Source organism: Petromyzon marinus, chromosome 11 (assembly GCF_048934315.1).
Source record: "Petromyzon marinus isolate PM22_M1 ecotype Great Lakes invasive population chromosome 11, UKy_Petmar_22M1.pri1.0, whole genome shotgun sequence".
Taxonomy (NCBI): Eukaryota; Metazoa; Chordata; class Hyperoartia; order Petromyzontiformes; family Petromyzontidae; genus Petromyzon; species Petromyzon marinus.
This window is the reverse complement of record NC_133677.1, coordinates 9039128-9066786: the sequence shown is the minus strand read 5'-3', so window position 1 is coordinate 9066786 and position 27659 is coordinate 9039128. Positions and strand designations below refer to the sequence as shown.

General features: G+C 44.7%; 1 protein-coding gene across 2 annotated transcripts in view; it reads left to right on the top strand.

The window, feature by feature from the left end:
- Positions 1-27659, top strand: part of LOC116941242 (cytoplasmic polyadenylation element-binding protein 2) — a 96852-nt gene that overhangs the window by 37212 nt on the left and 31981 nt on the right. Inside the window, exons 4-6 of one of the 2 annotated variants that reach the window (XM_032952085.2) lie at positions 17385-17408; positions 25072-25251; positions 26238-26327. In XM_032952085.2, the coding sequence (XP_032807976.2) occupies positions 17385-17408; positions 25072-25251; positions 26238-26327 (294 nt within the window). The remainder of the gene's footprint in view (positions 1-17384; positions 17409-25071; positions 25252-26237; positions 26328-27659) is intronic. The other variant, XM_032952086.2, reaches the window with a different exon arrangement.

Genomic DNA, 27659 nt, shown 5'->3' with positions numbered 1-27659 from the left:
CGTGTCAGAAATCGAAAGGTAATAAACATTTTAATTATTTCTGGATCAACCAAGATTGGCATCACAGCCCGTGTGCCACCTGGAAGACCGCTGTGGACCACCGGTGGCCCAGGGATCGCACTTTGAGAACCACCGCTCTCATACATCCGCGCCTACTTTGACTCGGCAGCTCAAGGCTGGACTAAGCTGACCCCAGCGTACATTTACTTGTGCAAGATTCAAAGAAAACGCCACATTTTTCACATTTCCCCAACCCCCCTCCCCTCCCCCGCCAAATGTAGGCTACAGTGTAACATTACACTTTGTGAGTTCAGCAGTTTTGTGTAATACAAAGCAGCAGAGTGTATTTGCACTGAACTCGTGGCACCTGCACTTGGAGGATGTTGTAATAGGAATATGGTTTTGTCTGTCTGGCGTGAAACCCGAGTGGTCTGAAAGGTGGTTGTGGTGTGGGTGGGTTGAATGGCATAAGAGAGAAAAGGGTTGGTTTACTTTTTCTCGTTGGTCTGTTGTAGGAGGTGTTTGCATGGCTGATGTGCAAGCCCCTTATGTTTGCACGCTTTCCTGGTTGAGGCTGTCGGTCGCGAGGGAAGTGGTGTGGGGGAGAAGTGTGGTGATCCTTGGCTTGTTTCTCTGCCGCAGTGCCTCTTGAGTGAAATGGATTGAGGATGTGCGTGCCGGATCAGAGTTGGCGACACGTGACTGTTGGCCACTCTGCCTTTATTCCCCACTTCATTCTTTGTCATCGTCAATATTGTGTTCTCTGTGGGGCTGTGTCATGGCCCAGCAGTTCTACATCAATTCCTTGTTGTAGATGTTCATGGTTGGAATCTGTACCAGGTCACCTTGGTTGATGGTGAATACAAAAAAATACCTGTAAATTACTGAAATGGGATTGCACACAGTAGCATTGCCCCCTATTGTGAAGCTCCTGCAGACTTTGTGGGGAAAAAAAATGGTAACTTAACGATAGCCTTGCACTATAAGAATGGCACACATGAAATGTACTCAATTATCATTATTCTGCTCTCCATACTCGAGCTGGAAATAATAGTTTTCTAGTTGCTAGCACCAGCTGCAATATTGTACAACTGCAGTGTCTTTTGGGGCCAAATGTACATAACGGTAATTGGATAATGTTTGCCAAATCGTTGGTATTTCTGCCAGTTTGCTTGATGATGGAAATTGGTGGCAACTGCTTTTCTACAAAGACCTGTATGAAGCATTATCGCTTGAAATGTTCTCATTATTTTACAAGCGCGTTTATGAAATACATTTCACGCGTATGTTTGCATTGATTCAAAGTTGCATTGAGGACTTAAATAAAAAGTAGACTGTAAAAAAAAAACCGGTGATGCAGTAAGTACACACGATAACGTTTGGTTTGATAATGGCCCTTTCAGCTGAATGACTGCCAGAACTGAAACACCTCTCTGCCTAATAATGGACACACAAGTGAGGTTCTAAGGACGTGTTGCGATAGTGCTACCTCTTATACTGCTCACGCGTGCGTTCACTTGTGAGAATTATCTCAATGTGGGCCCCGTTCGTATCCTTTGATGCTGTGCAAACAATTGGACGAGCGTTGCAAAATGTGCGCCGTTGTGAGATTTATTTTAGACAGGAGACTAGTACATGGTCATCTGAAATAACACATTGAACAAAATTTGGTGGGGGTGGGGGGGGGGTGGGAAATTCACAGCTCAGCAGTGTTAGAAAAATAATAATGTTGTGGTTAAAAAACGTAACTATTAAACTATTTTTTATTTTTACCAGGTAAGGCCCACTGAGCTATATAGCTCTTTTTCAGATGCAACCCAGACACAAATAATAGCCCAACTAAGTAGCTTATCATTTGGATATTTATGGCAGCCAAATACTCTTAATGCATGTTTCTAAATGTGGAGGGGAAAAACCAGAGGAGCTGGAGGAAATTCCACGCGACCACGCGGAAAGAGACCACAAATTCCAAATATACAGGCGTCAAGGTCTGGATCGAACCCACTATCTCCTCAATACCAGGCGAGATAGTTAACATCTCGCCAAAAAGGAGTGAAGCAGTGGTTTGCACATCGCGTTCCGAATCTAGCGACCTGAGTTGGATTCTCAGCCATGGATAATATCCGTGGTCAGTGATGGTGTGTACTGGTCCTGGGCCCCCCTTTCACCAAACCTTGCTGACCAGCGTGGCGAAGTATGCAAAAAAATGACAATTATGGACACGGCATGCATAGACCTTCAATTAGCAATTGATGATGGTTTTATGACTTTATTATTTAGTGAAAAAATCAACAATGAGTTGTAATGCAGCGCATATAAATACTGGCGTGCATCTGCATTTGCTGTTTGGATATTCGCGATATGGGTGACAATTGTAAGTTTTTAATTTTGCAAGTAAATTTGTGCTCGTTAAAATTTACAATGGCTCACTTTGCATGTAAAGTTTCACCAGCAAGGGGAAATTGTTTAAGTGTAATTAAATATCGCGTGCAGACTCGTTTATTTCATCTAATCATTTTGTTGATTGCCGCCAAAAGTAATTGGCACGGCGATGCGGAGGGCTGGAACCAAACTCATCGCCTAATGGACCACTCTGTGGCAAAGGAGCCCTTATGTAGCGTTTTTTTTACTGAAGACTTCTAATTCCAGATGCCTGTTAGTGAACCTCCACATTACTAAAATGCTTGGGTGGGACAAAAGTAAGATTTACTTCCCTATAGCCTTGGTAATTGTGCTGACTCATTGTCCGAGGTAAATAATGCAGAGAGTTCCCGCAAGAGATCATTGTTGGGGTAAATTTCCAAGTGGCTTTAGATAAATCGGTTCCGTTTCATTACCTTGCAGAAGGCAAAGCGGGCGTCAGAGTTGTAATAGCAATTTATTTTCAAGTTCATCCCGACCCAAAGGTTGTGACTCCCCGTGATGAAACATGGATTATTAATGTATAGGGAACGTGTCGACCTTCCATGAACTTTTGGTGTGCAACACAGAAACTGTAAGGGAATGACATAGGGGTGTTAATAATGCTGCCGTGTTGTGGCCAACATTGCGATTCCGCCTCTTGGATTTATTGCGCCGAATTCTTTAAATGGCACGTCGTAATGGCATGCTAAATCGAGCAATCCTTCGCCCCCTGCCCCCTCTACCCGCGTTATTAGATGGATCCAATACTGAGCGCGGACGGCTACGAGTGACATTCTCTCACTCTGTAAATGTGCCGTGCGCAACTTTATGAAACGCCGCATGTGAACATGTACAACGGTAACGCTGACGAGAGTGCGAACGCCCGCATATGTTGAGGCAAGCGCTTAAAAAAATAGCTGAGCACGGGTGACATTAATAAAGCAAAACGGAAGCTCTTTTGGAAAGCACTTTTGACATCCGTCTAATAATTGTAAACGATGTGGACTTCGCCGCGAAGTAGCCATGAGCATGGGTGGCTTCCCACCGTGACCTTGGACGGCGTTACCTTGAGAGCGGTCATCAAGATACAAACCCCGCCTTGCCAACCTTTCTCTCGACTTGGTGATACGGGAAGTGCGAGTGACACCCCACCCCCCAGGTTCAAAACGGCGTGCCTTGCCAGGTGTTCTCAGAACGAAGTTGGAATGCTCACGGGCCGGTGTTGTTTTGTGCGATAGCCATGGTCACGTAATTGAGTGCAGGTCCGTGAGGTGTTCGCGCACAAACGTGCGTGAACTTGCGCATGCCTGGTGTGCGAGTGCGAGTTTTTCCTGTTTATTCATCCATCTGCACGTCTATTTATGGTACCTGCAGTAGTACTTGTTGTTTGTCTCCTGTGTTAATCAGGTGGAATTAATGTACATATGCTTGGCATCTGTGAAAAAGAGCTGTATCGCTCAACGTACTCCTACAGTATAAATAAAGATTTTTATTCTAAATGCATGTAAACGGGGCTACTTTGTCAGAGGGGAGTGCAGCAAAATCCAATGTTGTGCTGTACTATGCCCCAACATCTATGCACCTTCCCTTCACCAACCTGCACTGCGTGGTGAAGTATGGACGAATACAACCGTGGACGACGTGGCTGGCATGCGGGGGAGGGGTGGATCCTTGATCCTCCAGCAAGTGGAGTCTCCTTGCCTCACCATGTACACACGCCAATGCAAGAATACCACTTTGGCAAGTCATCGGTGGTTTATCTGTGGACAATATGGTTCCTGCCAGGCGATTGTGTAGCTTTACCCATTAGCTCCAGTGTCCAGATTGGTCTTTGAAACAGGGAGACAGACTTGTGTGTATGTTCAACTTCTTTCGCACCATACGTAGCCAACAGTGCTAATCGGAGGTGTGGGCAAGGACAAGAAATTAAACTTGCTGTGTGTGTGTTTTCTAGTGTTGCTATTCTGGCCCCATAAGCATGAGCTAATAGCACTTGCCTAGTCAATCTATAATGCTAAGCAGGGCATCTGTCTTCCTGCGTGTATTTGACTATTCGATGGCCTGTGTGCAAATCTTTATCTACTTGCGTTGCTGGGACTGTGTACAATGCTTAACACTTGGGGTAGGGCAGGTAGAATCCTGGATAGGATGTTGTTACATTCGAACCAAGGCAATGAATGATGGCTCACGTAAGATGAATCGCACATTCTGCTTGAAAAGGAATAAGTTAACGAATGAAGTAAACATCAATAATTGAATTAAAGCACCCATATTGGGCCTTTCGCCCAGATGAGAGAGGGTCTTGCCATTTACGAAATGTATAGCGCACCGTAGATCTGGCTCAGTGGTTGCGGTTAGTTAGAGCATTTGGCTCGCAGTCCAAGATTTACTAAGCCCATCTGTCAGTGGTCGATAAAATAAATGCCACTGTCGGAAGTCAACAGTGGTTATATATTTTTTATTTAAAGCTTTCGTGACTGGAGGGATTCATATGCTTGGTTCTTTCGGTAAAGTCACGTAGAAGGGAAACAATAAAATAATAAAAATATAAAACAAAATTCTCACGACGTTTCTGTCTCCGTGGTGCTAACGTTAAAAATAACCGCCACTTTTATCAAATTTTCTTGTTGTGGTTTGCACACCTGTTGATGATTGCTTGTGTTGCAGTCGAAACGTCATGAGAATTTTATTGCTTTATATTTTTATTATTTTATTTCCCTTCCACGTGACTTTACCGAAAGAACCAAGAATATAGTGGTTGTTATGTTTAAGAATGTGGAATTTACATTGCTGGCGTTCACACCTTCTGTGTATTCCACCCCCATATCTCATCGGAGTGTGGACGCACTAGGACTTTTGACGACAAATGCAATGTTGCCAATCCTGTGCCACATGCCGTTGCAGAACGCCACAGTTGGGCGTGCGCGCTTTTGGTAGCCAACAACAAAAGCACATTTCTCTGCAGCCACATTGCACACACAGGCTGCACCTTTTGGCCACGGGTTACCATTGTGTTGCCTACCGCCCCCCCCCATACCCGTTCTTTGAGATCCTGAAATGTCTTTTTTTTTAAGAGTTATCCTGCGTTGTTGCCAGCGCTTGGTACCGGCGCTTGGTGCCACATGCGCGCTGTGCCCAGGCATGCCCCCTCTCCGATCAGACAGGTTCCTGCGGGTTCCCCGCCCCCCCCGTCCCTCTCTCGCCCCCCATGTCCATCATGTGACGCATTCTAACGCCGCGCCTTCGTACGCGCTTGCGGTATTTAACTCGGGCGTTGGGGCAATAATTAATTTTTGCCGTGCTCGCGAAGAGCAAAGGCGTTTGACCTCACCATATATAAAAAAAAAATGCTTCTTTCGATCTGGGTAAAAACCTTGTGCTTAGCAACAGAGTTTCGGCTGTGGCTCTTTCAAGGTCAGTATAACCCTGGGGAGGTGGTGGGATTAGGATTGTTAATACACTCTGAGGCTGAAAGATTATTCGAGATTTTGGTCCCTGGCGTGCAGCAGAGGGCTTGACCTAGCGGATGAAGGCATCAATGTATTATATATTTCTCTTATTATCTTTTTTTTTAAAGCTCCCCATCGACGCAGTCATTTTATAAGACGTGACCGCAAAATGTTCTTTCAAAACAATATTCTGCGTGGCGGAGTAAGCTATGGGCAGGTGCCGACGGACGCCAAAACATTCGCGATGATGACCTGGAGAGGACGACGCTCGTGTTTGTATTTTCCCAGACGCGTCCATCAAAAGGCTCTTTCATGTGACACTAGGGGACGGGGGGGACGCGCGGTGCGAATTTCATGAAAGCGACAGCGGCGCAGCCCCCTCTGTTGTTTCCCAGGGCCCGTAAGGGTCGGGGATGTCCGGTCACGGGGCTACGCTCACTGGTCCTTGCCGATAAGAGCAACGACCCACCCACCCGCTGGCCCTGCACTCGACTCCCATCTCCTCTCCCATCCCCTCCCATTCCCGCCCCTTCCCCCCCCCCCCAGCTGACTCTAACCAGCGCCTAACTCGCTCCGAGAGAACGATCCGGGCAGAGCGCTCGCCGCCGGTGCGTCTCCCCCTAGATCGTCCCTGGCTAATTGCGTTGAGCTCTGTCTGTACGGAGCTGACGGGGACGTGCTCCGTCTCCGGATAAATCCTGTGCTTCCTGTTTGCCCGTTGCCGGCCTCGCGCGACGGTTTCTGTGCGCCCTGCAGCAAGCCACGGAACGATCCGCCCCTCTAACCCCCCATAAACCACAGAACACGCGTAACAGAAAATAGAATGATTGACTGTCTTGTGTCGAGGAACTGCTGGATGAAGGCCTTCCCATGCCGTGTCAGCCATGGCGGTTGTTTGACCAGACGTCAACACGCTTATGGGTGTGGGTTGGTAAAGGGGGTTCCCAGGACTGATTCGCCTGTCACTCACCACTGTTGTTAGCCATGTGTACTCTAATGTACGTATCGTGTGTACGGTCATTTATCTGTTTGCGCATGCAAGACATACGGGAGGGGTCCTGCTTCGGGATATTTAGCAATTTCCTTTTTCAGTATTTTTTCACATGGAAATGAGATGGGAGAGTTGGAGTGTGTGTACATGTGGAGATAACACTCGTATAAAGCCATGAAGATAAATAGGCTACCTGCTTCCTGCACTGCATTCAGCAGGCACCTCTTTGAATGGCAGGTGTTTATATCATACAGATGTAATCTCTCCATTATCCATCCAACCTGTTATCCCAAGACGCTGGAATGCAGGCACGCATGGCCACTGTGCCATAGTTGCGTCGTTTTAATTAATAGTTAAATACAAGTCTGAGGTTGAGTTGTGAGTGTAATGTCGTTAATTGTGGATGGATTAACAATGCCCTGCATGGCGTGCAGCACAACGACTAGAGGTGAGAAAATTAACAAAACATTCAAATATCATATTTTCTGCAAGTACCAACTAAGATATAGTAAAATAATAATTTGCAGTCCTTTTGTTGTCAATCCACTGCTTGATGAAGGCCTCCCCATACCGTGTGGGTCGTAGGCAGGGAGCGTAGACATTAGTCCAACAATGGATTTGGCTACACTGCCCTCTGCTGCACGCAAATGTTCTCCACTTTTCCAAATGTTATTCCACACGGGGTACTGTATACTGCATATATTTTGTCTTCTCATTGTGCATTCACAAACTCCTGCAGGCCTATGAAAGTGTAAGTCATGAACCCTGCGGGTGAGAGGGAGTGGGTTTGAGGATTGGAAGAAGAAAAAAAACCATAAGCGCCACCACCCCCCAAAAATGGCTTTTGTCCTCGCACATCTAAGCAAGGGGTGGGGGGGGGGGGAAGAGAAGTGATTGTGGGGAAAAGGCCACAGCAGGGGTGATGTACACGCTCTGGGAATCGCTTCTCAAGTTGCCGGCCCTCTCGATATGGCAGCGCGCTTACGCAGGAGTGAGCTGAAGCTGGCGCAGAGGGGGGGGGAGCGGCCCGGCTATCGGCTAACCTTACACCGGCAGCCGCACCTTCTCAACGGCGTATATGCTGATAAATCAATAGGCCACTGACAGATATCCATTACCCTTTCCCATTCGAATTATAAGTAATGATTTGAACCTCCATTGTGAAGTTTGATTGTTATCGCACGGGACACCCATCTTACAACGCGACATCGCCGTTACGCCCTGACCGGCGTACTACCCGGCACCGGTGATATGTGGAGAAGTGCCGTCGGTGCAGGTTTAATTTTCCGCAAGATAACTTTTGGTGGATAGGAGGTCAGATGAGATCCGATGCATTCTGGGTGACGTGGTCATAGAAACGGGTGTGACACCGGAGTTAACAAGAAAGATGTTTTTTTGCTGATTGGCTCAAAATTGCAAACTTATTGATCACAAAGGGCTTTTGTTTGTAAGCTTTGAAGTTGGGTAACTGTATAAATTTTAAACTAAGGCTTGTATTTCCTCGGAGGTCTAAGGTTACCCGACTCATTTAATTGCCTTTTAACCTTCGGACAGTCTCTCTCTGGTTCTAATGAGACCACGTTCATCAATATCTGCTTATTTCGGCTAGTCTGAAGTTTGTGCTCAGACTCATTTTGTGAAAGTATGAGGTTTTATTTCTCTTTCCATTCTCACAAAACAAATGTGTGTCAATTTTCCTAATCCTTACCAGCTTGCAAAATAAAAAAATCGTACAGCACAATGGGTAAAATACTTTTGGAGTTAGTCATTTGCGAAATAAAACCGATCGTGGAATATGTATGTATTTTAGGTATTTTCTTGTAAAATCATCAAATTGGCTCTGGGAAACACATATCGCTTTCAGCTGATGGACAGTGATCAAGACTGGTGGTGCAATAGCAGCCAAAGAACAGAACATTCCTGAGAGGATAACCACAGCAGAGATGATTAGATGAGCTGTGAGCACGAGCAAACCGAGATTCTATCATGACTGAGGGGATGGCTACGACGTGGTTAGGCCTTCATCCAGCAGTGGATAGTTCACGACGACATCGTCGTCCGAAGTAGCAATCTTTGCCTTGGCACTGAAAACTTATTATACAATCAACCAACGGTTCCTCGCTTCATTTGAAAAAAAAAAAACATTTCCTTCAATTTTTTTTTATTTGAAAACAGTAGTGAAATTTGGAAATCATTTTCCACAGCTGCCCGGGGAGTGTTGGCGTTTTTATCCGTATAATTTAGCAATGTGGTGGAAGAGCGGGCTTTGCCGTGCTCGCGCATCTGGCCGGGACCTAAAACGGGGTTTGAAAAATCCTATTTGGACCCTCGTTTGTCCGTGACACGGGCGGCCCCCGGCTAAAAGATTGCTTTCCGAGATGAACCGTGCCGTGCGGCGAGCGCGGACGTCGTCCGTGGGCGTTTTGCCGCGTGCGAGCACTTGAACATTGTGTGGCTGTGTCTCTGTTGGACCCATTAGCTTGTAAGTGTCACATTGACCTGTGTTGACTTCATTCCTGTGCCGCCTTTTATGAACAGAAGCTTGTTGCGTGGACTCTCTTACGCTCGTGCAATGCGTACGTTCTTGCGCGTCTGTGCGCTTGCCGCTGTTCTGATTTATTTTTGCTTTTGCTTAACGGCATGTGTGTAAAGGTTGTAAGCTTTCGCGAACAATATTATCCATGAAGTAGAATTTTTTGGGTTAGATCACGTAAATATAAATGTGTCGTTAAACCCACCACCACCCGACAGCCAATTAGTAAGGTTTGTTATGTAAAGGCTGTCTGCATGATTGTATAAGGCAAAGCGATAAAAACAAAACATGGTGACATGTGCATGGTTGTACGTATGCAGGGTTTATTTTCTCCATTAATATTTTCCTGGGTTACTGATAGTAGACTGGAGTAGGCACGTAAGTGACTAGTAGGCACAGCCATAGTGAGGGATATACTGGATGTGGTGCGCCAGGTGCAGACGTTTGTTCCTGATCATTTGCACGGACCCACTCAGCTGAAATGAATCCCTCGGTACATGCAAGTGTATGTACGTGCCCTGTGCAGTGATTAGCGCACTGATACAAACCCGACGACCAAAGTTAGTCCCGCTTTTGACAAACATCGGTGACAAATAGATATCTGAACCGGTGCTGTCTCCCCAACATCGACTCTGTTGAATGAGTACTGTTGCTGGTGTGTGTAAACATCAGCGCCACCCACCCCCTCATGTGCCGTGCAGGCTGTTGTAGGCGCTCACCAACAGCACTTGCCCCAACAGACTATTTAAGACTATATGGGAGATCTTTTTCTTTATACAAGTAAAGCCTTATTGGAGAGAGGGAGGCACACATCTATCCTGAGTCCCGTCATTTGTTTACTGGCTCTGCGTCGGAGACATTTTTTCCACGCAGCCTCAAAAATTACAGAAGTCTTGGGGCTTGCGTTTTCCTAAGATGGCCTGGTGCCAGGTCTGTTGAGAGGTGTTATGGGGGAAAGATTTACTTCCATGCACTTAATACCAAACTGCATGGGATGGCTTTCATTTCCTTGTTTGGCTAAAGATTTGGATTTCCTTAAATGTTGCCTAAATTATGTTACGCTTTGTTCAATAATAAAACATTACATTCGTAATGTTGTAGCGGAGGGTGGTTTTAAAACTAGAATGAAGCTATTCTTATTTACCAAACGCACCACGTTATAATATTGACGAGGTATAGAGATAAATTAGTGGCCAATGTGTTATAGACGTAACATTGGGGTGTACATGTGCGCATGCATATCCACTTCCTCCCCCCCCCCCCATCAAAGTGGAGAATTACTGTTTGATTAATGGTGTTTTCATTCGAAATTCGGTGCCAAATTCCAATAACATGATATTTCACATATATATGTGTGTGTGTACCTTTTAAGAAATATTTATGTACACTTTGTTATTTCTTTCTCCTCCTGCTTCCCTTGTTCAACTTGCCAAACATTACAGAGGGGGGGGGGGGGGGGAAATGTCTTGGAGATGTGGAATGTGGGCCCTGGAAAAGGAAAGAGAATTGTGATCCTCCTCACGTCCTGTTTCAAAGACCCGTGCGTGCGCTTGTGCGCACGCACGCACAGCGAAAAGCCACAGTCGCAACACACAATTGGGTCATCATCTCCTCAGCAGGAGGTTCCACATACATAGTGAATACACACAGAGACAATGATCCCCCGTGCGTGTAGCCTGCGTAGACCGTTGGGGCAAGTGCTGTTTGGCGAGCGCAGGGCTCTCGAGGGTCCTCATTTAAGGTGAAGTCAACCTGTGGGAGGCTGGGAGATCGGTTTCAGAAAGTGATCCTTTGGTGTTGATCGTGAGCTGGAATTGAACTCGAGTCGCCGGGTTTGCAGCTTGGTAGTGCGGCTAACCGTTGCGCATACAGTCGCGCGCACGGCTGCCTGCGCGAAAGCTGAGAAATGCACACGTGTGTGTGCACGCGTTGTTTCCTGCGCTTGGCGCCCAGCACAGCCCTGGACACGTGCGTTCCGACCGGGCTATTTATTTGGCATCGCTGAATTTTGGCCAAGGGAACGGTTGCACATGTGCAAGTCGAGACCTGAAGGTTGCGCGCAGTCTTACCGTTAATGCTCCTGGGATAAAAAATTAAATAATCTGCATGCTCGCTCACAAAAACACTTACGCGCCCCGTCCTTTTTGCCATATATAGTCGGCTGGGGCCAGTGCTGTTTATCACGTACCTATTAAGGCTGACGTGAAACACGAAGATGCCGTGTGACCAGCACCATGCTCAGCTGTCTTTATCTCCACAGTGCCGATGTTTGACATACCACATCAGGTGCTTATTTTGGGCCAAGTCAATCTGGGGTAGCACCAGGTCAGGTTCAGCCACTGATGGTATGCACCCAGGAATTGAACCTGGGTTGTTGAGATTCGAGTACAGTGTATTAATAATAATGTCCTTTGTTTTTAATTCACTGTAATAAAAAAAACAGTGCCCTTTATTGATATTCTCCAAAACCATTAATGTTTTAATGAATAACGAGATTATTTTTCAGGAGGGTCTGTATTGGGATGTTTAGACAATTCCGTTTTAGACTGTTTGGCTTCGTTTGGGAGCAAACCGGAGTACCCTGACAAAACCCACATGTATACACACACACACGGAGGAAAAACATTCAAAGCTTTGTTAAAATAGATTCAGGAATCTTTTCCTGTGCTGCCATCTCCTGGTTACCTCGCATCCCAAGCCTTGCCACTTTGTCACCAATCCCTGCACACACTGGCACATCTTTTGTAAGCACAAAGACAGATCTAGATTCCTCCAAGAGCCTATAGTCTGCTGGTGCAAGTGCTGCTTGCAAGCACCTATTATGGATAGGATTCCATACAAGGGGGATGTTGTAGCCAGCACCATGCCTGATTGCCTTTGTCTCCACAGTGCTGATACTTACACAGCACCAATTTACTCGCTCAAAGCTGAATTGACATTGGGAAGGAATAGGAGCATTTTCGATGTCACCACTGCCGTTCACCATGGCCGGGAATCAAAGTGCCGTCACCTGGTTTCGTAGCGCAGTGAGCTGCTTATTGACCGCACCAGTCACTCCACGCGCACACACGCGCTCGTGCTCACCACACAAGCACGTGCACGCACACGGGAGACGCGGAGAACTCTGGAGCTTGATGTCTCTCTCAAATTCGGACCCCCGTTGTTTTCGCAGGTGCATAGGCAGTGGGCCTGGAGAGTGAATACGTTCAAATTTATTAGTGGGAGGGGGGAAATAAATATTGCAAATTGGCAGTTACATGCATTGCGTGCTGGGACGTTGCTGCGGTGCATTGAATTAAAGTGGAAGATGAGCTTTGCTTATTTGTTTTGCTTCTCACGTTGTCACTTCGACTGGTAAGCGTCGTATCGTTCACAAATGCTTGACATGATAGCCATAGAAACGTCTTGACAACAGGGCAGGGGGAAGAGGGAAAAAAACTACTCGGTAAACATCAGAGTTCAACGCGAGAATAGAATTGGTCTCGGGGGTCATTTCCGAATGTTTGACTTTGCAGCCGAAGCCGTTATTAACTATCGGGTGAGTTCCTCCTTGCGCCATTGTCTCCTGCTACGTGGCGGTAACTTGATCATTGCGGCGTTAAGTCTGGGAGTATGGGCTGCGAGGAGGGGGAAATGCGTGGGTACCTCGCTCATGCGTTCTCCTCCGTTCAATGTCACTTGAAGGTGATGGGTGCCTCTGTCTGCAACGTTGCTGCAGCTTGGGTTTAAACCAGACAACCTTGAGCGAGTTTTCACGAAAATCAGGTTGATCAGCAAGGTCCGTGCCTCGTAAATTAAATGCCACTGGTTCGCCAGATGCTACGATCTAAAGCGGATATGCAAAGAATGCAGTGCCCAAAGATTAACTACATTGCGGTATAGAATAATTATTTACACACCAGGTGAGTTTGTGGGTTTTAAAAAACGCGAAGGTTGTACTTGAGTATCTTCATTGCATATTGCCGGATTGAATAAATGTAATCTATCTTCGGCATATTTACTCACCTTCATATGTAGCTATGCGTCTGTCTGTCTCATGTAATAATAACCAAAGAGTGAATCCTTGCAGTCACGAAAGCTTCAAATCTAGAAGTAATAATAATTTACTTTGTTTATTTACTAATTAGTTGATTCACAATTGAAACATATATTTGTAAAATTAATCAATCCTGCCAACAAGAAACAAATGCTTGATAATATTAAAGGTGCTGACATTAATAATGCCTCTATAATAAATAATACATTGTGCACTATTGCCATCTGCTGTTGTTCCAATATCATCCCAGTGCGTTGACGTCACACAATTGACGCATTGTGCCGCGGCTCTGGGTCATGCGCGGAGTGCAAGGGTTTTGACGCACTATGCAAACAGTGCCTCGAATACAAATACAACTTTCTGGGAAATTGTTAGAAAAAACTAGAGCAGCGCTAATGTACTCCAGCGCTAATTGCAACTTGATGCAGGAGTCTTGCATGCCCATTGCATCTCAATTACAATGTCTTGAGGGACCTTTTAGGTTGTGTGCAGTGATTCATTCTTTTTTGCGTGGTTCTTATTGGTATGTTGAACACATTCGACGACTATCTAGAAATTTGACTTAAAAAATTCATGGTGGTTACAATTCACATGTGCTGGATATTAAATGTACTCAGAAGCAGCATTGATTTTTTTTTGCAGTAACAGCTTGCCAGTTGTAAATTTCATTAACGTGGCATCAATTGCAACCACATTTTTGCACGCACGCCCTTAAAACCTCAATCTGAATAAATGAATTTATGGTAGGATTATGTTCACACGAAAATCCAACAAATATTTTATAAAATATCACCCGCAACCCAATCTCCTTAAAATATATAAAAATTATTTCCCGGAGTGATATTTTTGTGTGGATGGGGAGGACAAACAATTGGTTAAGCGCAGAAAGATATGGAGCCCTGCTCAAATCCTGCAGGGCCAGGGGATAATATGAACACATGCTGCACCTTAATTCTGTGCCCTCCCGCACGCAAAGACCTGGCATTTAGCAGAGCTCGCTCCGGCGCTTTTATCAGGCGGCGCCAGACTGTCTTGTCTCTGAGCGAGCTCGGGGTTTGTGGGTGGAAAGAGGAGGGTGGAAGCGAGGGGTTGGGTAGGTGGGATGGGGTGGGGGCTCACTGGCTGTGGTGGTGATGGTAAATAATCTGCACGCCCTTCAGTTCGGAGGAGGCCGCAACGTGCGGAATAATACAGCGGTGGCGTGGGCGGCAAATCCCAGCGGCGTTGGGGATCAGCCACCGTCGTCGCTGCAGCCGAGCATGACTCGCATCGCAGATTTGCCCTCCCTGCCGCAGAATTGGAGGGGAGAAAAAATATAAAGAAATAAAACTGTCCCCCGCGCACGTATCCGCCGGCCGTGCCCTCGTCGCGACGATCCGTGTCGACAATTTTGTGTCGAACACACGACTTTGTAAATCGCAATTCCCATTCCGTTTTTTGCTGTCAACGGGGATATTTATTATTAATTCGAGAAAAAATTTTGGCGAATGCCAAAATGGAAAGTTGTTTGCGCGACGTTGCTCGGTGCGTTTCTCAGCGCGCGGTAATCTTTAATTGGAATGTGCGGCGCAGTCTAATTCCGTTTATATGTGGAATTTCGTTGCCGACGCAAGATTGACTTATTTGTATGTTGCAAATGCATTAGCGTAGCATGCAGTTACCTCTACGTATTTTTGATAGTGCGCTGTTCTTTGAAAGCAGCACACAGTTTTTTTCATGAATGTAAACCCAAGCACTTTCAGCACATTTCCCGTAATGCGTATTAAATCTGTGGTAAGCATGCCGAAATGCATGGCTGCTCCATTTTAATTTGACCTAAAAGTAGTATTTACCTTGGAAGCACGAATGCTGCTTTGGGAGCAGCGTGCCGATGGACGAGCCAAAATATTCCGATCGAAATATTTACATGTTCTACTTTATCCTGTGATCCTGTAACATATTTTAGTTTTGCCATTTTAATCCCCTGCTGATAATCGGCAATAATATTTTTTGTTTTTCTTTACTGCTTATATGACTACACTGACACGTTGGAGCTGCTGGAAATAAATCATTGCCATGCATATGAACTACACGGGAATTAATAGGATTTCGAATTTCCAAATCGTTTTGTAGCATTGTAAGATTTTCTCTGGTAAATTGGATGCCCTTGAAGAGCTTTACTCTTTTATTGGAGGCTCGCCTGTACTTTTAACTTAATTAGAATGTCACCGCGGCAGGTTTAACGGAAGCCGATAAGGGAGGTTTGGGACCGTTCCCTGATCCCAGCCAGTGACGTTTGTCCGGTTTTTTCAGTGAAAAAACCCGACGCTTGGCCCTGGTTCTGTCGCTCACTCCGTTCCGTAAAGCGAGGCAAAAATAGCAATGCTCTCTGGCCAGTCGAGGGCAGAAGCATTCGAAATTCTGGCGCGCGCCGCCGCGGGTTCCGGATGAATTGATGCATTAGGTGGCAAGAAGTGCAGGTGACGCAGGCTGTTTACTCCCCACCCGGATTCCCAGATAATCCACTTGAGAGTCTGGCGATTGGTCTCCCGCTATCCCTCTCACCCGCACTCCCACCCGCACTCCCCCCCCCCACCACCACCACATCACTGGCGACATGCTTGAGGAATCCAGAACGTGCGCTCCAGATTTTTATCGCTTCGCGCGTCAGGACTCGTTACCTTTTGCGAAGACGGGACCGCGGTGCTTTCACTTTCATTTGTCTTGTGCGTTGAGTTTGTGCTCGCTGTGATTTTGGACGGACCGACCGATGGCCTCTTGACCCCCTCCCCCACCTCGGTTTCGATTTTTGTCATTCCGCGGGTGGTTTGTGAGGCCATCGTAATAAGCCCTCTTGGGGTGAGCAAAGGAGTGGAAAAATCTCCTTGGCGTTTAAAAATGCAAAAACGTGCAAACGGATCGCACTTTTCTTCGACATTGAAACTTGACCAGGCTTGATATGTCAAGGAAATAATGTACATTGCATTTTTATTTCCATGGAGATGTGAATTATGCACTATGTTATGTAATGTTTGAGGTTAAAAAGTGCATCCTTTTACATTTTACATATGTACTTTGGGGTGTTATTGCTTCATGCATTACAAAACACTGTTTTGGAAAATTCCGACTTTCAGATTTGCTGATTTTTCAGGTATTTCCTCTTAACAGACTAAAAATGCAAGTGCCTTGTAAATGACCCATTCATGAGCCACCCTTAAAGTAACAAATCTTCTTGAGGTCGCAGCCAAGAAATGCATTGCAAGACCCGTGTTGTCTGAAGGACAGAGCAATATTTCGTTTTAAAAATGAATAATTCTAACGCCTATAACAGCTGCCCTTAGCGTTCCACGACCCTCTCACAGGATCTCCGCTTGACATGTGACGTTACGTAAAGTAGAACTGCGTTATTTAATGTTGGATAAGGGGCGCTACCCCGCAAATATTTGTTTAATGCTCCCATTACATTTCGTGGTTAATGCAAAATGTTGAACACTGACCTTTTGCTCCGTTTCGCTTTTTGTGTTCTGGTGGGGGGGAAGGATTGTGGGCGGTTGGATGCCGTGTGGTTTTGGCGAGATGTGCTTTAGCAGGGCACGACTTTGCAGGTCCATCCTCGTAAACCCAGGAGGCAGAGTTAATTGGGTATAAGCCATACACCTCTCTTTTTTGTATGCGCTGCCTGGAAAGACTGGCCGTGCGCTAGCATCCCTTTTGGGACGAGCCACCCCCATAGCTCATTACGCTGCAGATTACGGCCGGTGCAAGCGAACCAGCCGCTCGCGCAGGTCTTGAAGAAGAATATGTAGGTTCGGCGCACGGGGGGGGAGGTGGTGGGTGACCAGTCGTACATATGCACACACGCAATGTGTATGTGTAACCCCTTGTCATGGTGTCTCTGTAAAAACGGATATAAAATGTCCCGTGAAATAACAGAGAGGGGAGAGCGTTAACTTGAACGTACCCAACTGTGATGTCTCTTCTCGTTACATGCAGCAAGGAGTTATGGCAGAAGACGAGGTACTGTAAATTGTTTATTTGTCCTTTTTTTGCCACGGCTCTCAATCTCTAATCCTGCATGTATCTGTGATTTGTTTTTATCTGTTGATGTATTAATTTGTTAATGGTCTTGTATCATTTATTTATTATTATTATTGTCGTCACTTTACTTTCCGCCGCCCTCTTTACAAAGTGGTGGACCCGCTGTCTGTTGAATCACGTCGTGCTGCTACTGGGTTCTGCCACGGCTGGCTGTACGTGATTCAACAACCCCCTCCCCTCTGATCCAATCGCAAGCTTTGCTGCCTTTCCACCTGCCGCTTCTACATCCTTACCACAGTGATATTTTACCTTTGCTGCCACGGAAATTGTATCACACGCTGGCTGTATTGATTAAACGCAAGGGACGGTAATAATAATTTCGACCAAGAGAAATGATGTGCATGTGAGCCGTTATTTGCAAAAAGGAACAAATCCCATTGAGGGCTTTAAAAAAAAAAAAGAGCCTCTAGGATTCATTCGAGCTGGGAATTTTTATCACAATCACTTAAGATCTCCCTGTTCAAGTCATAAAGTAGTCATGGGAGAAAATTGGAATCTGATATGTGTAGGGTTGTTTAGATCGCTCAGATGTAAATGTAGAACACAGATGGAATCTGGTCTCCATTTTGGTAATTGGAGTCTGTAATATAACGTTTAATCAGTAAATGTCCCTTATAGATGCATTGTTTTAAAATGTGCAACTTGTGTAAAATAATGTCACGAATGTTTAACTCCAAAAAGTGTAAAAGCCACCAAATTAGTTCAGAAAAAAATCTTAATTAGTGCAGAAAAAATCATAAACAAAACCATCTTAGGTTGATTCTTGGAAAAGTATTTAATCAATTGGCTTCAATCTATGCAAACTACTCCAAGAGATTATCTCAACGGAAAAAATAATATCTTCACATTTTTCTACCAAACTTGAGTCACGTGTGATATAAGCCAAAGGAGCCTATCTCTGTTTGATTGGGCTGTCATGATTTCTTCAGCAAATTTGCCCTCGGGGTTCGTAGGCCATTAAGTAACTTAACCTGCCTTGTCTTTCAACAAAGGTGCAGACAGGCAAGATTAACATTTACTTTACACGGTTTCATTCTGTCTAAAGTGCTGTGTAATGGTGAACAAAATTGCGGCCGCCGTTTGATTGCTTACCTTGGTAATTCACAAAATAAAACATTAATCTAGTTTGTAAAAAAACCTGGTAAATTTGTTTACACAATAGCGCATAATTTGCAAATGTGTTGTGATTTTGGGAATATTAAATGTATGTAAATTGGGCAAAAACGCAGTGTTGTGAGGTGAGCTTAATTTTCCATGCATTGTAAATGCCGCACACACCTGTGTGTGTTGGGCATTGCTGACAGAAGGGCTAAATCAACAGAACATGCCACTGAATAATGAACCATAATTTCTCTACGTTATTTTGATAACCTTTTGAATTTACAAGCTGCTTTAGCTTGATACAGTTCCTTTTGTGTGTGATTCTCGACCCACAGATGTGTTGAAAGTCAAATTAATTGCAGGGTCCTTTAAATTAATGTATACTTGTAAAGCAAGATTTCTGTTCCAGGGTGGAAACAAAAAAATAGATTTTGATTTAAAGCTTTCGTGACTGCAGTAATTCATATTCTTAGTTTTTTCGGTAAAGTCACGTTGAAGGGAAACAACAAAATAATAAAATATATAATATATAAAATATATATAATAACATATAATATATAAAATATATAATAACATTTTATTATTTTGTTGTTTCCCTTCAACGTGGCTTTACCGAAAAAACTAAGAATAAAAAAAATAGGTTTAACGGGTATCAAACATTTCATGATAGCTAAATGTTGACCCGATGATAAACAATTAAATATCTCAATGTTCGTTCCAAATTAAAAGAAAAATGTTACAGTTATGATGGGAACAAATGCCGTTGTTGACCTCTTTATACATTTGTTCAGCTCCGCTCATTGTCATCACAACACATTTGTATTCCTTGGAGGTCCGAAGGCAGCCCAACCCCGATTGAGTCCGCAAAACCTTTCGGCAGTCATTTTGAATTCAATGACAAGACGAGTGTCAATATTTCCTCATTCATGCAGAAAAATAATATAGCACAATTTTTTAATGTTGGTGTAAATAAGACTTGTTAGTAATCACACGAAACAATAATGGTACGTACGAATGGATGATGCGTTTGTAACGTTTTATACGTCAAATGCTGCCTTCCAACGTTCAGTCTGATTTAACTAATGCTTGGCACGTTGAGTTTCGTCTTAAGTGCCAATGCAGTTTTGTCATATAGCATTTAACTCTATGCCAAGTATCATTATTATTCTTAAGAATGTAGTGATTCATCGATTAATATCGACTCTAACACATGTATCGAGTCATGTGTGTCAGAATCGATCGCTCTTTCTAATTCATACATGTTTAAGCTGCTAGATTCTACGTGACCCACAAAAACAAAAGTCGAATCAATTCATAAATCAAATTGTGACCTCGCATCAAGAAAATTAATTGACTCCATGAAAATATTTAATTGTTACATCCCTAATAATTTGTATCTTGTCAACTTGGTAAAGCAGGCCACAAAATACCCAGTAGAAGGGGCTCTCTCGAGAGCTCTGTCCAGTGGAGGCCTGCCCGTCAAGCAATTGTGAGCACGCGCAATTGCAGGCCTACGCCTTTATTTCCGCACGCTGATCGTGAAACATGAGGAATGTAGGGGCACCACAGGGTTAGTTAGGGCTTGTGTTTCCCCGTCTGCTTTGTTGAGGCGTCATTGGCGCCGGCATCCCGGGCTTGTCCTGTGCCGCTTACTTTTGTCCCCCCCGCGCGCGTCCGCGATGGGGTGCTCGACCGGGCGCGATGAAGCGTGGCAGGATGGAGGAGGAGGAGGAGGAGGCTGCATCATCGGGTTTTAGCAATCGGCAGCGGGCGTCGGCAATTGGTCCTGTGAACTCGAGCCTCGGTTCTAATTGACTGCCCGACGAAGCTATCGGAATTGCGATCCAAAATTTAATGAACCCCTCCCGACGCCCTGATTGCACTCGCCCGATGCGTAATTGCTGCCGGCGTTGCGCAAGTTGCCTGGAATGATTGCTTACAATTTATTCGTAGCATTTCGTGTGCTGATGTATTTGCTTCTTTACATTTTTTGGCAAATACATTATTTTTGTGGACGTTTTTATATACACGATATATTGGTATAAATATATACACAACACTGCCTTAATCATTTTTCATAACTGAAACGGTGCAAAAAAAAATACAGCTTGGTAATGCAATGTATTAAAATTACAATTTTGCACGATTGTTGCGTAATTATGGTGCGGTTATGTGGGCGAAATTTTTAATTGAAACTTACAATTTAAATTGGTGTTCGATTTACTTTGATATTAATTTATGTTTTGATGGATTTCTTGATAACTTGTATTTTAATTCATTTACGGCTTGCACTATATCTATTAAATGTAGTAAGAGCGCTACTTGTTTTTGGTTTAACTTTTTACAAACCAGCATTATACACATAATCCAAGCAGCCTAATACAGGGGTTTCAAAACATCTGAAACTTTCAAAGGGAATTCAGAGGAAATGTGATATTCCCAGCAGATATTATTGGCGTCCTTAATGGAATCTTCAGTTACTCCAGGAATAAAAAATAAATCCTATTACGTCTAATTGCATTTGTCTTTATATGCATATTGGAATCGTTTCAGCGTTCACCACTGGTGTCGGCTCTTGCTGGTTTGGTAACACCGTTGGGTGTACTTATTTAGGCAGTGCAAGTGGGATTTCTTGCAGTAGTTGTTTGTGTATTTATGTAGACCTGGTTAAAAAGGTTTTTTTTTTTAAACTGAAGGAGAGCCATAACGGAAATGTTTCGCTGACAGTCCCACATCCGCGCGCCCCATTTGGCCCTTGTCAGATAGGAAGTCATCGGTGGGTTGTATGGAGTTCCAGTCAATTTAGTGTGCGTACATTTAACTGGGTGCAGATATGTCTCAAATTGTATAATCGTTTTCATGTATGTTCATGTTTAAAAAAAAAGTTTTGGACAAATTGGTTGAAAATAATTTACAACCGTATTTCTGCATTAAAATGTGTGTTTAATTAAATACTGAAAATAAAGCTTCCATTGTACACAATTTATAGTTTACTGAAGACATTTGTAATTCATTGTTACACGACTGAAGCATTAACCAAACAACTACAGTAATTAAATATTGAGCACGACCTTAATTAAAGTTTTAACTGTTTAATGACGGTGTCTTAACAAAATGATAATTTACAAGCGACCATTTTAAATCAATTTGTCTTGGATAACAAGAATATCCACTTGCCTTGAATGTTCTCTTGGTCACCGTAACAAAACATGACAGTTTAGCCATTTTTTTAGGCTTGTAAGAAAACCATTTATACTGTGCGGGGGCTGTTGGTGTAGGTTATTACGAATTTCGGCTGTATTCTAGCATTGTGTTGAAAGTGACGGGCTTGGTAATCCACAAAGTGTGACCTATTTAAACAACCGCAGCAACTGTGGCACAATTTCTGCAATTGAGTGTGCCTTCACAGAAATATATATTTTATGACAGTATTTTCGTTCTAAGCAGCCTTTTGTTCAACTGTGCTGTCACATTTGGAAGTAAGTAATGGACAAAATTAGTTTCACAAAATGTCGTTCGTATTTGGAAGTAAGCCATTAAATTATCGTGTTCAGATATCGCCAAATTAATATCTGCCAAAGAGCCATTGCTTGCTCGACAGATGTATACATTTTTTAAGCCTTTGGCTTCAACGGGATTGCTTTTGGCTAGTGATGTGCTAGATGCCAGTGCTGTATAGTTGTGTCGGCTTACGCCTTAACCACGTCAAAACATCGCCTGCGAAGCGGAACGCACAAAAAGCTGGGGCCAATATCCACGAAGCTCACCGCCAGTGCCACGTGCAGGCAGGGAAGAGAAAGCGCGGGCAGGCGTTGGGTATAAACTTGGACACTGGCAAGAAGCCTACAGATGAGAGGGGAGGTCAAAGACAAAAGTGTGCATGGAGGGCTGTTTGGGTTATGGATCATGGCCAAGTTTGTGGAGTGGCGGGCGTTGTGGTTTGGCATGCGGCTGGTGGAAGACGGCGGAGGCAGTGTGTGTCGTTAGCCAACCTCTCCATACAGCCTCTCCATTCCTCCAGGATGTCCTGGTATGCAAAACCACAAGATCGTTTTTTTCCCCCTTCTATATATTCTCCCCCAATAAATGGTTTATTCCTAACTCCTCCTCCCCCAGCCATTTCTGCCACTCAATTAGAGACAGCTGCAAACCCTGTGGATAAAGAGGGCGGAGGAGAGAAAATGTCAGTTCATTTCAAACCTCCCCCCCCCCCCCTCTGCCATTGTGTTTGTGTTTCCCACTGAGCACCCGGGCAAATGCTGTCTATACATCCGTGGCTCGTGACATCTCCTGACCTTGTCCGCCCGCATTTAAAATTGCAATCCCGTTGACACGATTCGTGCGGGAGATGGGAGGGGAAAGGCTACGCATGTGCGAATTCGTCAAAATTACGGATGAGGTGGGGGGGGGTTCCTTTTTAGGCGTTCTTTAAAACGAATGCTGCTCATGATCAGTGCCACGGTGTGGCTTGCAGCTGGTGAAGTGTGCCCTGGCAGGAAGAGGAGATTATTGATCGGCGGCGAGCAAAAAAGTTCAATTACAAGCTCCGCAAATTTTCAGCAGGCCTGCTCCTGACATGAGCCTTTAAAGTACTCGCTGTTGGGTCAAACGGATTTAATTAGAGGGCCAAACAGAGGAATGGTGGCATATGGTGTAGGCGGAAGGAATACCTCAATTATAAAATGTCTCATCTTTTTGCCAGAGAGTTGGCGTTAGGTTTATATTAGAAGCGTTTTTTGTTATTGTTTTTTTTCTCCGTTTGGATAAGCATTCTTAGTTTGTAAAATGTGGAGGAAAAGTACAATGTTAATTTAATTCATAAGTTCAATAATATCTAGAGTACTCCCATGTTTATATAAAATATTTTATATAAAATATTTTATATAAAATATTTTATATAAATATACTGTATATATACAGCGACAACTGGGTATATATGTGGTACTTTTCACATCAGTGTTCGAGCACTATATATAATGATTTATCATATTTTCTGTACAAATGTCATTTTAAACTTAATAAATACATTATTTATTGATAAAACAAATTGATAATGGCTTATTAATAATGAATCACATCCTCCTTATGCTCTTGACACTTGTATTAAAATAGAAATCTCCGTGTTTTTTACATGACATCTGGACGCTGTCATGTGAGGCAGTTTGTGAATCGAAACTTGATCCTTTTGTCGTACATGTTTTACAGTATATAATTTTATCCATTTTTACTCGTTATATGATTTCCGGGTCATTGTTATAATGTTTGTGCGTACTTAGGCTTTATTATGTTTGCTTTATATATGTGTCTTTGTATATAAAAATTTGCGTGCTTAAACCATGTCTAAACCATGATCGAAAGCAGTGACTTTTAACGGGAAAAAAATAGCCATTTCAGAGGAGGGGAGGGCATTTTGAATGGCAGGACATATTTAGCAGGATGGCATTTAGAAGAGCGTAACTTATCTATTGTGGTGCACTGAACACCGCCAAAGATTTTCCTACCACGACCAACGCCACCACTGCCTTCCCAGCAAACACAACTCCCTACGGCTGTCATTCCGTCCCGTTATTTGCAATACGGCAGTTACCAGGACCGCACGGTCACTTTGTACCATGTGGGACGATAAGTTGTGTTTATTGTGATAAATATCACGTAGGCATCCACTCGCCTACACATTGTGTGGTGCCTTTACAAAGACTGCAGTCCGTTCTATGGACACGGTGATGTCACGGTCGCGCGACACTCGCCTGATCGTCGTCAGACATTCATTCACCACTTGCCTGATGCTCGCCACTCACCCGGGGAAGCTCCACCACCCCTCGGACTCTCCTACCCCCCCCCACCCTCCACACCCCCCTCCCTCCCCAATGGGGCTGATGTCTCGCAGTCGGCCCCGTGAAAACCAGGGCGGATAAGCGGCGTTGGGGCCGTTAAACCACTTTTTTTTTTAGCCAAAGCTTATTTTTTTTTCGAACTTTCGCCTTGTTCACATGAAGTGTGCATCGTTAGCTTTTAAGTGACCCTTCATTCGTGGAAATTGGTGGAGCTGTCTAGGAGCTCTCGTGACAAGGACACATGAACGCATGCATACATACATACATACTTGCAGACTAGCCACTTATATGTTTCTGACATTGCTTAAGGGAGATGCCTTTCATGATAATCATCCATTTATTATGTAGACGTTTCAGTTGTTGTCTCAGAGGTAACCCTTTGTAACACATACATACATACATGAAAGCCTGTGGCTTTGACGCATATAACACAGGTGTTTTGTTATTGTGAAAGTTGTACATGCAGATTAGTGGCATATCGTACAGACTTATCGGATGCTGGGTACGGAACGAGCCATCGATAGGATCGTACAAGCATACAGCGTGGCCACGTTTTACACACCGGGCGTTTGAGACGTTGGGCGAGGGGGGAGCCCCCCTGTAGCTGCGCTCCGTCACGGTGAGAGTGGGCCGGCTGTGTGCGACAGGCCGCTCCTCGCTCTTCCCGCTGGAGGACGGCTTCCTGGACGACGGCCACGGCGATCAGTCGGCCGCCTCGAGCCTCAGCTCCCCGTCGCGCTGCTCCCCACGCAGCCAGAACGGAGAGCACGTGGAGCGCTACTCCCGCAAGGTCTTTGTGGGGGGCCTGCCCCCCGACATCGACGAAGGTAACTCGCTGGGGTGGTGGGCCGCGCATGATCTGTCATTGTCGCCGTCATCGCATCGATGTCGAGTTGTTGTCATCGGAGTCGTCCGTTTGGGGGGGTCGTCGCTATACCCATCGTCACTGATCCCATTCAGAATCGAAATAATAATATTTAACTACACTGGGAGGGAATCCGATGAACAAAGAACCTCTTTTTAACAGATGTCCAGTAGGGGCAGGTCAGAACGTTACAACAACAAACAATACAAAAACATGACAGGAGTAATCGCCTCTTGTCATGACCATCATCACGGTCGTGGCCATTGTTTTCATCGCGCAGTCATATCTGTGTCCATTATCGTCACGATCGACGCCAACACTATCATCATTGGTAGAATAATTCTTGCCACATAACATCGTCCGTCATCAAAATTATTTCTATGATCATAATCCCCATAATCCTTGCCATGGGTGTCATCGTCATCACAGTCCATAAATGTGCCCGTATTGTATTCCTTCCCACATTATGCAGAATAGATTGGCATGACTCGAGCTATGTGTGATACAGCAGCATTACCTTTTTAAAGCAATCCTGTTGTCAGGATGCCTACTAGGCATTCTGACAACAGTTGTAATGGTTCCCCACCTGCCAATTTCCAACCCCTCCAAAACCACTGGCCAAGGCCTCTTGTAATTCACAGCAATCTGTGTATTATCTAATGTCATGGGATCTTTAATGTCTGCGCACATTAGTATTTGGCACGCTACTTTCATAATGTTCTCCAAAAATGGGGTTGAGATCGGATTATTATCTCGACATCCTCCACACAAATGCTGACCGTTCCCCCACCGTTGTCAGGATATTAAACACGAGAGGAAAGACGAGCCGTAGACCGTATATGTTATCACTCCGAAGCGATTTATCAAGAGTCTGTGACACTACTGTGCGTCCATCGGCCTGACTGCGTCTGTTGTTTTCTCTGCCGCCCGTGGCCTAACGTTGTGCAGATGAGATCACTGCCAGCTTCCGGCGCTTTGGCATGCTGGTCGTTGACTGGCCCCACAAGGCTGAGAGCAAGTCCTACTTTCCTCCTAAAGGTGAGTGTCCCCACTGCGGCGACGGCGACGATATTCTCCAGACTTCCATCGCTCGTCGGTCTTTACCTGACGGTGAGATGGGCATGGACGGTCCCTTGCTTGCTCACAAGCTGCCCCGATGTGCCTCATTTGCATCGGGTTTTATTTGCCAGCTCCCCAAGTTATCTCTCGTGCAACTGTTTTAATGGCCCTGTGGGGATGTGGGGATAAGTGTGAAATGTGTCAATTTAAAGTTTCTGAAATGCTCTCAAGGTAGAATGGTTAAAGAGTAGTCGTAAAGAAAGTTTCTTTGAGCAGTCATTATTTTCTAAAGCCTGCAAACTTTATGCACCACCTTATCTCTTTCTGAGATAAACCAGCCGCCCCCGTAGAATTGAGCTTCTCACGCTGCCTCGGCAGAGAAGTACATGAAGTAGGTCCCCCCCTAATCCCCGCCAACCCCATTGTGCCGTGATCACGAGGGCCCATCGTAATGCCCCGGAGTGAGCGAGAGAGAGTTTCTCACACTAGGATGATGAAATAAGGGACAGTTTTGCAGTCTCAGCTTTATACAGTGAGGTCATGGAAAACGTAGGAATTTATTTTCCAGCAGCTTGCCTCGAACTTGCCCGTGTATTTTTCCGTCTCTGCGGATATGCCTCGTTAAACATGCACAATCATCTTAATTCACCTCCGCTTACTTTTCCCTCAAATTTAAAACACAGCTCGCTAATAAAAACAGCCGCTGCATTTTTGGAATAAATTTAAGCATTTTCCCTGCCTAAATCTTTGCCGAAACTTTTAACTTATTTGGAACGGTAAACTTAGTTTGGAAAATATCTTGTAATGTCCTCTGATGATCAGTAATGGTAATTGTCGTGTCCAAGAGAGTGTCGGTCGAGGAGATGGAGCGATGAAATCAGCTAGTGTGCAGGTGCCATGTGGAGTTACATCGTAGGATTGACAGAGGTGGTGGTTGGGTTGGGGAGGCTTTCATCCAGTAGTGGAATGACTATGGCGGATGATTATAGATTGCCATTGTAGGGCGATGATTTGATCCGCTGCAATTAGAGGCAACGTAACATCCGTAGTTTAATGGCTGCTGCGGCCACATTTGGGCCTAACTGTGTGCCGATACGTAAACAGCTCGTGTGTATATTAATCGGAGCCCCTGTCCAAACTTATGCTATGAAATATAAAAAAGTAGAAATATTGCCCTGTCCTAATTTTGCACGCACAACAAAAGTTAAAATTGCATATGCTAAACCCGGGCGGGTTATAAAATTGTCCATATTGCATTCTGAACGTAAATCAAATCCCATTACCCACCAATCATTGCCAGGCCAAGCATTC